Below are 13,313 nucleotides of genomic sequence, written 5' to 3' on the forward strand. Positions count from 1 at the left end.
CATGTTTGTATTTCCAAAAGCAAGTATCAGTACAGGAACACAGCGGTTTTATTTTACATTCACTAGTCATCATATTTGTGGTAATAAATATTCTAAAAATCCCATTACTTTCCTTTCTTTAAGCGTGTCTTCTTCCTCTGTGCCACAGAGCTCCATTATCATCCAAAAACTACTGAAAACCCACCAGTGAGCCACACTGTTACACTGGCTGACATGTAAACACACACACACACACACTGTCATTTATTTTTCTCAGTCCTGCTGCCATGAATATGCACTAGAACACCAAATGAGTATTAGTCTGCTGCTGAAAATAGTCCCCAGCAAAGCAAAGAAAAAAAAAAGCACCATATTATTGAACAAGAGTTGATTTCACGTCTTCTGGGCACAAAAACCAGCGCTCACTCGCTCACTCACTCACTCACTCAAGAGATTCGATGAGTTTCTTGGGCTCGACGGGCGGCGGGTAGATGACCTCGTCGATGTGCTTGCGGTTGCAGTTTGCATAGGCGGTGGAGATGTGAATGAAGGCCTCAAGGTGGTGCATCTGCTTGGCCAGGCTGAGGAGCTGCTGTGTGGCGATCACGTTCAGCTGCAGGGCGTGTCTGCCGGAGAGAAGAGAGAAACGCTGTCAAATAGTGTGTGTGTGTGTGTGTGTGTGGAAAGGCTTTGAGGGTGTGTTTGCCAGACCGCTAATATCTCAGTCTGAGCCATTTGCATGCGAGAACGTTTGTGTTTGCCGACTCCTGAGTGCTCCATTCAAATGAGAATGTGCAGACTAGTAGGAAACACGATTACGAGCCCGAGCAGAACGACACGACAGGATGGTGAGACATGGAGCAGGAGGGGGGAGGGCGGGGGAGGCAAACATCTGCTCTCCTCATAAATGTGTTGGTCTCATCAGTATTTTGACTAAACGTTTTCAGCTCATGCGGCCACTCATCCGACTACGAGCACTTCAGCGCACACTTCTGCGGCCTGACGAAGTGCGAGTGCAGCTGCACGGTTAACAAAGTCCTGATTTCAGTTCACACCTCAGCTCACTCCGAAAAGAGAAACCAGCCGGTTTCTCCATGATTTTGGTGGAGAGGTTTGTCTTTAAAAAGGTAGAATGTGGGAAATTAATAAATGTTGAGAATCACAAGAAAAAGCTTCAGGAAAACTGGGCAAAGTGAGTCACAACAGAGCAGCGACCGATTATGAAAATTCTACTGATTTGTTGTCGTTGTGTATCACCATTTCATAGAAATGTCAGAAATTTGTGAAGATTACCCATCACAAACTCACAGGAGCCGAACCGACGTCTACACCCGGTCAAAGCTATTTTACTTACAATATAAACACAAAGAAAGCAGCAAATCCTCACGTGAGAAGCTGCAACCAGCCGATGTGAATGATTTAAATTACTGGCATGACCATAAATCAAGGGTGGTACTTCCAGAGCGCGTTTTACGAGGTGAGTATATCACATTAGAATATTAAAACACACAAAAACATACACCAGTCACTACCAAAGCCAGAGGCTGTTTGCATGTGGTGATCTTAGTTATCTTGACCACAAACCAACCAACCGAGGAGACAGTGAGATGAGCAAGGAGTGTGTGTGTGTGTGTGTGTGTGCGTGTGTGTGTGTGTGGGCGTGGGCGGCAGGTCCATGAATCAGATGCGGTTCAGGTGGTCCTCTTGTTAGCGGCAGAGGGAGGGAGGGCGGTGTCATGAGAGGACTGGCTCAGTGTGTGGGCGAGTCATCTTCCCGACACCTTCTGGGACCATATGGAGGGCGTCACGCCAGCGGGACACCGAGGACGAGATGGACGCTCCACTGTGCCACTTCCTGCATCTGACTCACCACCCATCTGTTTCTGCCATTAAGCTTTGGATGTAAAAAACTGCCAGATACCACCTCAGAGCTAAAACTAAAACTTTATTGCAGCTCAGGCCCTATTTTTAAGTTCTGGACATCATCTGAGTATGTGGGAACATTACTATTTTAATTAACACTGTTTGATTTTTAACCATCATCTTTACATCGAAACATTTTCTCCAGCTTCGGAAAGGAGAAGCTGGTTAATAAGCTGGAATCATCCTTTAAGTGTGGACGAAATCCTGCAGAGGATAAAAACTGGCTGAGGCTGAGTGCGAAACCTAAGACAGAAACGTCCGATTTATGTCCCTGCGCCGACTGCAACGCTGCCGTCCACTGCACGGCAGTAACGACTCAGAGAGACGACGGGGAGACAAGAGAGACAAAGAGTGAAAGCTCAGAGAGAAAGAGAGTGAAGCACCAGAGGAGAAGAGAAAGAGAGAGAGACGTGAAATCAATGTAAAGCTGTGTGGAGAGCAGCGCAGCAGCAGCTTTATCCCGACCGAGTCGTCACTCACACCTAACAGGTGTGAGCGATCGACCTGCACACACGCACGAGAAGAGAGAGACGCCGAGCACAGAGATGAGACACGGGGACTAAGTCCTCGATGTCTCCAAAACAGTCCACATGGATAAATGGCACCACAGGTAAAGAGAAATAATATGTGAGCTGTCCCTTTAACATGCATCAAATGCATGTCTGTTCTTTCCCATTATCAGATGCAAATAATCAAACCGGCTTGTCATCTATTGTTACATTCCTAAAGAAAGACATACACACACACACACACACACACACACACACACACACACACACACACACACACACACACACACACACACACACACACACACTCTCTATTATGGCTTTGATGAAAACAGGTTGTGCAACAAGCGATGTGATGTAGCTGCTTCCTCTTTTGTGTTTCAAATCCTGATAAGAATGTGAGCCCTGCTATCTTTAGAAGTTAATCAAAACCCACATTTTTAGACCCGCTTTTAGTGTTTTATTTAACTTCTGTGCCTTAAGGTGTGTTTTCAGTTAGCACGGGATCTGTTTTCTTTTTGAATGCGTCACATAAGATGTTCTCTCTATAAATAAAATGAATTATTCTTATGCAGATATTCTTTTCCTAGCGAGACAAAGACGAAGTAGCAGAACACGTCTGTGTATTTGTATGCAACCTTAAACTCGCAGGCTTAAGCGCAGTGTAAACACACGATTCCCTGCGGTCTGCGAGCTCAGTGTCAACACGGTGCTCTGATGCGCTGACCTCAGACCAGCACTCAAAACTCATCAATGCTGCACCTTGTTAGCATTAGCTGCTCGCGCTGTCTGACAAAAAAACAACACTTCGTTACATTAAAACAAAGACTTGAAATCTTCTTCTGTGTGCAGCCTCAAGTCTGACGGGGCGGAACAAACAAAAACAAACGCAAAACGCAGGAATTGGATCATTTCTGACTGATTTATGTTATTTATTTATAACAAAGGACACACGGTGATGTGTGCAAAACGTTGGGGAGGCACTGAAATGTGAACTAATGTTTAAGCAGAAATATTCTCTGCAACAACCGTTATAGAGCCAGTTGGGGTCCCGAAATGTCCGTCAGTGGAGCCCCTCAGTCGGCTCGGCCATCATGCCCCCCTCCCACAGGAGAGACGGAGTCCTGATCAGGACTGACAGGCCGCAGCCCCATCACATCATCCACAGAAGAAGGAAAGCATAAGTAGGTCACATGACGGATGCGTGAGGCACCGTCCACCAGCATCCAGTGACAGCACGCTGGCCTGCGGCTGCAGCAGATGAGCGGCGCCACACTGCTAGGCGTCGTCATCGAGTTCAGCTCACAAATCACATCTCACTGCTATGCTCTGACTTCGCTCTCTGCTGGGTTGGTCACACTTTGCGGCTCCCTGAATAAATAAGGAACCGTCTGCTGTTTGCCACACGCTGCTGTGGACGACTTTATGACAAACCAAAAACCAATTTGTCCACATCCTCCTGCTTTTGTAACGAACACACCTGCTTACTTCTCTCTTTGCTTCAAGTCAATGAAACGGTTCAGCCTGTTCAGTGAGCAACAGGAAGCTCCTGCTAACGAAACGGAACATTTACCAACAACAACTACAAGCTTTTGGGAGGTCATTTGGCTCAGTGAAATGTGAGCGCACAGAATTTGTAATCAGAGTGTTTTTCAGACATTTAGGTGATGCAAACAGTGTCAGTATGCATGCAGAGTGTGAGGGAGGGATGAGGAGGAGCAGATCGGTGCGCTTGTGTCGGTGTGGTCCTCACTTGAGAGGCTCGTCGAAGCGGACGGTGGCGGCGCAGTGGAAGACGATGTTGATGCAGCCCGTGAGCTTCTCCACGTCCTCCGGGCTGATGGCCAAGCCGGGCTGCATCAGCTCGCTGCTGATGGGGATGATCTTCTGGTGGAAGTCGGGGTCGTCCTCCCGCACTCGGTCGAAAAGCTGCCGGACACACGAGACAGAAAACACACAGGGAGAAAGATGAGTTCACTCGCTAACCCGCCAATGACAGCCGCAGGACAGCGAGCAAAGCGACCCACCAGAGTACCTATAATTAGGCACATGTTGCGCAAGAGGGCAGATCCAATATAAAAACTGACTCAAGTGTCAACAGCTAAACACTAAAATAGCATGACAAGGAATGCAAATGATCTCGAGTCAGCAAACGTGTTACTCTGCATAAAACCCTACAGACAAAAATCAATCATGCATCCCAGCGAAGATTCAACACCTGATTTGTTTCTGATGTGAAGCGCGTGTCCCGTTTTATTTCACTGAAACAGTAACACTCAACATGGATGTCATGAAACTGGTCAGACCGCAGGATCCGTGATCCACCTGCCGCAGGCTGCGACAACTGATGAGGACGCTTTGTCAAATGTCTCCAACCTCACACTGACTGACATTGATAATTGGCTGGAGCTGACATGACTGATCAAACTACAGCTCTGAGATTAAAAATAGTCATTAACAGTAGCTAACAGCTTTCCTTTTTGCAGTCCTTAAAAGCCATTACTTTGTACTTTGGGGTTTTTTGACAGTTGGTCCAACAGAATTGGCAACATTATTTGACAGCACATCTACAGAGATGACAGAGAGACGCCGACTTTTATTTGCAGCCCTGTCGATGCATATTATTTATATTAAGTACACTTTGTGGGGAATCCATTCAAGTGCATCTGTTTATTTTTGGACAATCTGCAAATGATACAGCTGACACATCAAAGTAATCAAACTGATAAACAAATCTTTAAAAACAAATCTTATATTGCCATAAAGCAGCCCTGCTCACAGCTTGTCCACATCTCCCAAAACGGCCTGATGCATCCAGAGAAGGCAGAGCCGTTACTGTGTAAACAATGTAGCAAAGTCTAATTTATTTTGTCTCAGCGTACTTGTTTTGTTCTGAGGTCCATCCCTGTTGGTAGCTACTGAAACACACCAATGTGAAAACATAGCATGTGCCCTTGAATAAAATGTGCTTTACAAAAGGAAAGAGACAGGAGTTTAAAAAAGGCGCTTGCCCTGCAGCCAAGACACTTCATTAGAACTCATTTTGGCTGATTAGCTGCCATATAATTCAACTTCAAAAGGAAATATGAGCATGTCAACATTTGCACTTTTATATGAAGTGCTGCTTTGGAAGTTTGAGGGCGTGACACAGGGCTTGGGCTGCACATACACAATACAGCGCAAGTGTTTCTGCTACGGACCACTGACTTCTATTTGTCAGTGCCGTGAGTCACACTGAGGCGTGTTCCCTGAATGACACACACACACAGAGGTCAGAGAGTCACCTCATTGAAGAAAAGCACTCACTGCTGTATACACAAGTCTATCAGTGCTGTACAAACTAAACATATAATCCAATCAAGGTGCCTCTGAACGTTTGGCCCCTCTGACTCTGAGGCACAAGCAGGTCGTGGCAGCCAACAGTCCAAAACTCAAAGATATTCAGTATGCATTTATCTTTATATTTGAGAAGCTGAAAGCTGCAAAATTGTCGGGCATTTCTGCAGGAAGTAAAGGACACACGATCGATTATCAAAGCCGTTTCAGCAGAAGCAAAGAGTTCCTCGCTCAGTGAAAACTGCCTGAGTGATGACGACAAGTGTGCGAGCACATGCCATACGCTCATACGCTGCATATTTTGCATGTTGCAACACAGTCTACAGGCCCGCTTGTGTGATATTATTCCACCTGTTTGCACTGCTGTTTGCTCACCGGGGGCTGCACTGCGCTGGTGACATTCCAACATGGAGGCTGTGCGAGCGAACTCTCGTCTACGCTTACCAGCTCATGTGTCACGCAGCCCCTGTGCTGGCCTGACACCCCCGGTGAGTCCCGCAGGACTGTGCATGAAACCGCGGCGGTGTTGCACTGGGAGACGCTAACCAAAGGCAGCAGAACAAGCCAGTCAGATGTCATACTGCGCCACGCGTGTTTCTGTGCGTGTTACTTCGCCGCCGACATGGCTGACATTTGGCAGCTGTGCACATTTTGCAGGCAGACCTTAAGAGGAGGCTCGAGATGAAGAGAAAGAGGGTGAATGAAGGAGGAAGCGAAGGGATCGGCATCAGAGTGCGTTTTCTCTCTCTCTATCGGTTACGGAACTGCTGCACTGATTGCACGTCGGCTGTCCTCGTAGGCGGAGCACTCGCCCTGAAGAGGACAGATGTTGAATTAAACAGCTGTTCATACTCATGCTCTGCATCTCCATCAGTCTTCTGCTCTGTCATGCTGTCCTCTCTCTTCTCCACGCTGCCCATATTAGGCCCAAGTCCTGACGTACAGTATGTCACAACCCAGAGCTATTATCAACTGAGGGAGGGCGCATGCAGTACTTTCCACATGACAGTGAAGCACTGCTATCATTATGTAATGCAAAAATAATGCGTTTTCCCTCCCTCTGCGGTAGGCCGACAGCTGGCAGTAACAGAGACCTACAGTCTGCAGAGAGCGGCAGCGAAAGAAGAGATCCATCGCTCAGCTTTCTAACCGAACTCTTTCCGAAAATACCAAATCGGAATGTGTTTCACTGCACAAACTGTTCCCTGCTTACTGCATGACTCACAGAGCCGTTGATGTCATGTAACGACCGCAATTTAACTTCCTCTTGAGGGCGTGTAGCTTGGCAGCAGCAACAAACAAGCCAGATTCTGGCAACGGTCCATCACCCACAAGACTCTGTGGGTGAAGCGAAGAGGACGTTTGGCCTGAAAACAGACATGAACTCTGTGAGGAGAGTTCAGTGTGGCAACTTAGCACAAATCCTGTTCATGCAAACATTTTCACAAAGAAACACCTTCAGTGCCACACATCACTTTGGTGGTGCCGTTCATGAGGGTGAAGCTGCTACTCAAAGACAAAGAAAAACAAACCGCTTCAGCAATTTAACACCAGAGTGAACACAAAGAAGACGCTCAGAGCTGGTTTCACTGTGGATGAATTCATCACCGCAACATGTTGTGCTCTTTTGGCAAAGTGACTGCAGTCGCCACATGATTACTATAACCTCAACAAGGACGCAATCTGAGTGAAGATCTAAAACCCGCCAGTACCAGCAACATCAAGGTCTCGATCTGATGTTTACACCGAAGACAAAAACCAGATGTGAGTGGGTATTTCGTCTAGCGTGAAAGAAGCGTAACATGCAGCTCATTCAGTACCAATAGTCCACAGGAAGCAAACTGCACACATTACACCCCAACACCTGCAGTCTCACTGCATGACCCAACTAAAACAGCAGCACGAGTAGCATCCACGAATGCGAAAGTGCATCGGGGTCAGGCGGGTGAATGAGGCTGTAGATTGTGGGCTTCAGAGCGCTCTTTGTTATGGGCACAGGCAGAGGACGGCACTGTGGGACTGTGGCGTTGTTTTGTAAAGGGCTCTTTTCTTGTGCCAGCCTTCCACCGCTCGCATTTTTACCATCGCGCCCTCCTCCGACCCACAGGCATCAATGAGCAAACTGCCTTGTACAAGAATACAATAGTCCACCAGTTTGTTTTCCCTGGACACTAAAACACAACCACAGACATCCCTGCAGCGTAGACACAAGTGTTTTGGTGGTATGTCATGCGGTCAAAGTCATGGCCCACAGGAAGCAAAAGGTCAAGGTCTAAATGTGACTTTCCTTTGTCAACTTACAGAGTTGGCTCATACACGTGGTCACCATTTGTCCTTTATGCTGTGGCCATTTTTAAGACCGTCACGGCAATAAATCTTCCATCAAGGGTGCTTAAAGCAGCCGCTCTATGGACTTTCACAGAAACCCAACACTAATGGCACTTTCCTCTCAGCCCAGCAACCCCAGATGCCATTCAAGCAGCCTCTCTTCTCACTAACTGCCCTTTAAACTGGGCTCTACTCTTCTCACAGCCGCCTTAACGCAGACCTTTCCCCTGCAGCCGAGGGATAACAGAGGGAGAAAGAGTGAGAGAAGAAGTAAAAGAGGCACGGAAGTTTTTCTTTTTCAACTCTGGCATCAAAATGTCAACTCTGCCTCGTCTTTTGGCGGGCGTACATATTTTGCACTTCCTGAGGTGTAGAAAAACTCCTTTACAGACTGCAGACTACAGCCTCAGTTAATTGGTCTTTCTTTGTTTTAATATCAGTCCAAACTGAATATCTTTGGGTGTTGAACTGGAGGTTAAGCAAAACAACACAACTGATGTTACCCACAATGTGATGATAATCTCCTCGCACCCGTCTATGAAGGCTGCCTTTCAGTCCTGCCTCGAAATGTGGTCATTCACAGCAGATATAAACCCTTTCACTCTCTGAGTTTGTCACCCAACAACACAAAGTGGTCCTTTCAAATATACTCTGGTCTTAAAGCAGTGAAACACACCAATGGCAGTGAGCCATCACGCAGACACTGTGCTGACCAGCGAGCTCATCGTCTTGCCAAATGGCTTGGACATGTGGACAGGAGAAGCTGGGGATTGAACCACCAGCCCCATGATCTGCTCTCAGCCGTCCCATTAGGGTTTTGAGTATACACCTATGCTGTCAAGTCTTCCTCTTGTTGTTCTTCTATAACATCCACCAGAGTCTGAAAGGCAGCTGCTGTCTGCGGCGCCGCCGGTTCCTCACCTGCTGAGTAAGCCGGATACCACCAATCGCAGCTGAGCAAGCTGGAAAAATTACTGTAGCAAAGAAAGGTCTGCCAAACTGTGTTAGACAGAAGCAATTTAAAGGCTGCACCCTCAGCGATGACCTCCATTTCCTGACATGCACTGTCTAAATTAGTCGAGTGACAGGATGTGAACAGCAGAGGTTTCTCTAAAAGTCAGTAACAGCAACCAGCGCTGCCGACGATGGGCATCGGCACAAAGGCTCGCACACGGAGGAGGATGTCTTCGTTATTTCTCAGACACCAGCGAGGTTCTCTCGCTGTCTCCGTCTCCTCTCCTGAACTGACAAAGAAATGTCAAGAGTCTCATGGGAGGCTGTGGCGAAGGACAGACAGGACTAACCCCTGGGGCTGTCAGCATATTAAGGAGGAAAAGGGTTCATCCACACTCGTCTTCACCCTGTCTTCAATGCATCCCTGTCCCTGTCCCCGTCCCCGTCTCCCAGCGGCAAAAACACAGATTTAACCAACCTGTGTCAACACAAAGTATTTCAACACTACTCCTGAGCAAAATCCACCCAAACCTTCAGTCTGCTGTGTACTGCTTAGGCATTGTGATGCTCCTGGATGCCAGGAAAACACTAAACGTCCGGGAAAAGGCCAATTAAAGCACACAATTTGGTGCGCATGAAGGACAAAATGTTCTGCTTTATCTTAAGGTACACGCCGCTTACAAACAGGGTTATATTTCATGGGGAAGTCCACTTCAGGGAGACAATGGCGTCTCTCTTAATTCAACTCTTTCAACCCTGAATCTCTCACACTTCTTAAGAGCTTAGGAGAGTGATCAGGGACTGTAGTGAGAGGAATGAAATGGAGGGTTTGTCTCCTGTATGGCTCTGGGCTAACACTGTACACAACTCAACTGAAAAGATCAATAAGGTAATAAAGTTTAGTCATGAGGTTTACAGTGACAGCAAATGCAGAGTTTCTGGGCTTGGCGTTGGGTATGCTGATAGCACTGCACTCCAGACAGCCACCTAATGCTGAGCCAAGACGGATTTTATATCCTGCAAGAGCAAGCGGACAAATGCTGCAAGCTTTTGTGTCCTCACTAAATACCACAAGGAATTAGCTGGAACTGAAAGGTGAAATCAGCAATTTGTTTCTTTGAGCATGACGCTGAGACAGCCAGAGCTGTTTTAAAGTGTCTTTTGAAGTCATCCCAAGTCCAGACGCAAGTCATGTGGTTAAGTCAAAGTCAGGTTTTAAGTCTTCCAGGTTATCAAATGTTGATGTTTGGGGTTTGTGGTGATTTCTGGGAATGAGATGCAACATACAGCTACCTTTCACCTAAAGCTGATCGTATGACTTTAAAAGTCTTCCAGCCTTCCTGCTACTTTTAGCTTTTTAACTTGAAAAATGAAACTTAACACTGATTGAAAACAGAAACCAAAAACCAACCAAGTGGTGAGTAAAGCGTGACTTGTTTTACTTTTGGACATTTTACTGGGTGAGACAGCTATGGTGAAGGCTCTCTTGCTCACCAGCCTTTATTTATCTGTGCTGGCCACATCCATTATTTACGGAATTGATAAATCATGAATCATGAATCATGAATCATGCCTGATACCATATTTTCCATTTTTATGGTCCTGGGAATTTCCTTTTCTGAAGTCAGAAACTCTGCTAGATGTGTTTACCATTTCGGGCCCTGAAGATGATCGTCGGGCGCTTAAATGTCATCTCTTGAGTTGTGCCGTGTGTGGCCAAGAACTACACGAGAGCTGAAGATAGAGAAGCAGCTCACCAAAAGCTGTGTTGAAATCTTTTCTCCACGAGAACAAGCTCCATTTACCATTCTGTCGTACTTCTGTATCAGCTTGCTTTCAGGGTTTGTAAGAAGACAGAGCTGTGGCTTGTAATCTTGATGAACATGATCCTCTCTGACATGGAGAGCAGCTTCTCATCTGTCCTGCCACCACGTGTTGAAGCCTCAGCCAACCTTCTGCCCCATTTTCACACAAAAAAAGCAGGATTTCATTCATCTGTACCCGATCGATAACACACACATACACACCAACACTCTCAACTGGAGGCTAAATAATAATGTGGAGACAAGGAAATCCGGGAACATGTTTTCTGTACGTCACTATGATCCATTTGTTGACTTTCTTTGTTCACCTCAGGCTTTTCACACAGTGCGGCCATCCTTTAAAGTAAATCCAATAACAAAATGCCAAAAGACGAAAAAGTTGCCATGGCTTTCGCAGTTTGTCATGCTTTACAGACGCTTCCATTAGGCGCTGCTACAGGTACAGATGAGGGGATGAGGGCCTTCTGCCTTAGATATCTGTGGAGTCATATGGATGCAGAGAGAGAGAGAGAGCAAGCTGGTTGGCAGACTCTCCACATGCCGTGGAGGCGACAACAGTCCCCTGAAGAACCCGGGCTTCACTACGCATGTCTGCGCTGCCTTAATGACTTCACCAGCGACATTTAATGTGCTAATTTGTCTCATAAATTGGAGTTAATTTGTGGCCTAATTACATGCGAAAGCACTGGTTCCCTCTCGCCCCTCTCTCTGGGGAGGAGTCATCGAGATATTGGTTGTCTCTCAGTCTGCTTTCCTGCTGAGATGCATGCCAACCAGCAGGACAACAGATGAGTAGCAAATACCTCACTATGTGCCAGACTGGCAGCCACAACCTCTCCTTCCTCATGTTCCCTGACTCAACACAGCAAATGCCCCAAGTCACCCCCTCCCCCTCCAACTGCATGATTTAGCTTGTGGATGGGCAGGGAAACACGTCAGGAATGATCTGTCCTCGCTGCAGGATGGAGAGATAGATGCTTCAGGTGTGCCTACGCCGCCATTTGGCATCAAACAATTCAGGCAAGAATTTCATCAGCTCCACAAGTGGAAACACAGATGTCTGTCTGCGCCAGCGGGAATCAATAAATCTGGAATTTGAAACAAGATCACCTGGTTCTGGGTGCAAACAAGAGGAAATCGATATGCCAATTTAGTCATGTTGGATCAGGCGTGAACTCATACAAGATCAATACAAGAACGACAGGAAAAAGGCTGCAGAAAGCCGCTGCAGAAAATCAGAGTAAATCAGAAGGTGAGTAAGTGCAACTGTGTTTGTACAACACATGGCTGAACCTCTCTGTGCTGTATGTTGCTGTGCATCCAAGTGCCTCTAAGATACAGCACTGTTAATAATTTAGCAGTTGCAAGTAGTTAGCAAAGCCTCCTTGAAACGTCACACCACTCACACTTGGAGATGAATAGCTGCGCTTCCATCAACATACAGACGGCATTTGTTTCTTTTATGAGAGGTCACCACAACATCTTCAGTGCGATTATGCTGGTTTATGCGTGGTAATAGTGCCTGCCTCATGAAGCTCCCACATTCACGGACACGCCTTCATTTTTCAGCTCATGACAGCCCTGCATGAATGTGTAACACACAGGCGTGAGTCCTCTCCTTGTGCATCAGCAGTGACATTTCATGCTATTTCAGGCATGTTAGGCATGAAGCTCCTACTTAACTGTAATGGAGACTCTAAATGACAGGTGTCAGTCTGTGTTTAAACCATTGTAAGACAGTGTAATAACAAGTGGAAGGAGCTTCTGGTATTGAAAAGTGAAGCCAGGGCAGAAGTGCTTTAAACCTGCGCTCTGTCTAACGACCAGCAGGGGGCGAATCCACTGATTTCAAAAGGAAGTCCGATTGTATGCAAACTTACGAGTAAAAGAGACCGCTTTTAACTCAGTTCCCAAATGATTTCATGGTCCCACTGAAGGTAAAACAGCTGAAAAAGCAGGGCAGGCTTCAGGGCGAGGCTGCCTTGTGATCGACTGGTTTCTAACAGGGCGTGACCTTGGGCTATCAGATCCAATCGTTATCTTCTTCTATCTCTACATCTTCTGGCTCCCAAAAAAAGGCAAGAAGGCAACGACTATAACGTCAAACTCCACGGCTGGCATGATGGTGGTTTTGTCTCGTATTAATTATACAGTCTGTGACTTAGGACGCAGTAATCACCAGCCATCTCTGTTGCCTTCAGAGCGCAGGCAACCCATGAATCAGTTAAGGGTGCGTTGACATCATGCCAACACGACCCAATGACAGAGGAAGGAAAAACACCACACCAACGTGAGTCAACACATTAAAATAAAACAACTTCAACCAGACAAGGTGGGAAAAGCCTTCTCAGCTGCTCTGCCCCACTCCTGTGCATTAGACAAGTTCAAATGGATACGATGACTAAATGCAAATTCACAGACTGGAAAGCAGTGACAGTACATTAGTAGCACAAAGTGATCT

General features: G+C 46.7%; 1 protein-coding gene across 1 annotated transcript in view; it reads right to left on the reverse strand.

Moving 5' to 3' along the window:
* The window catches only part of si:dkey-97m3.1 (fatty acyl-CoA reductase 1), a 41,549-nt gene that overhangs the window by 9,001 nt on the left and 19,235 nt on the right, over positions 1 to 13,313 (reverse strand). Inside the window, exons 3-4 of the mRNA XM_046378532.1 lie at positions 4,165 to 4,340; positions 426 to 605 (exon numbers count right to left, since the gene is read on the reverse strand). Of these exons, the coding sequence (XP_046234488.1) occupies positions 426 to 605; positions 4,165 to 4,340 (356 nt within the window). The remainder of the gene's footprint in view (positions 1 to 425; positions 606 to 4,164; positions 4,341 to 13,313) is intronic.

Source organism: Scatophagus argus, chromosome 22 (genome assembly GCF_020382885.2).
Source record: "Scatophagus argus isolate fScaArg1 chromosome 22, fScaArg1.pri, whole genome shotgun sequence".
NCBI classification, from domain to species: Eukaryota; Metazoa; Chordata; class Actinopteri; family Scatophagidae; genus Scatophagus; species Scatophagus argus.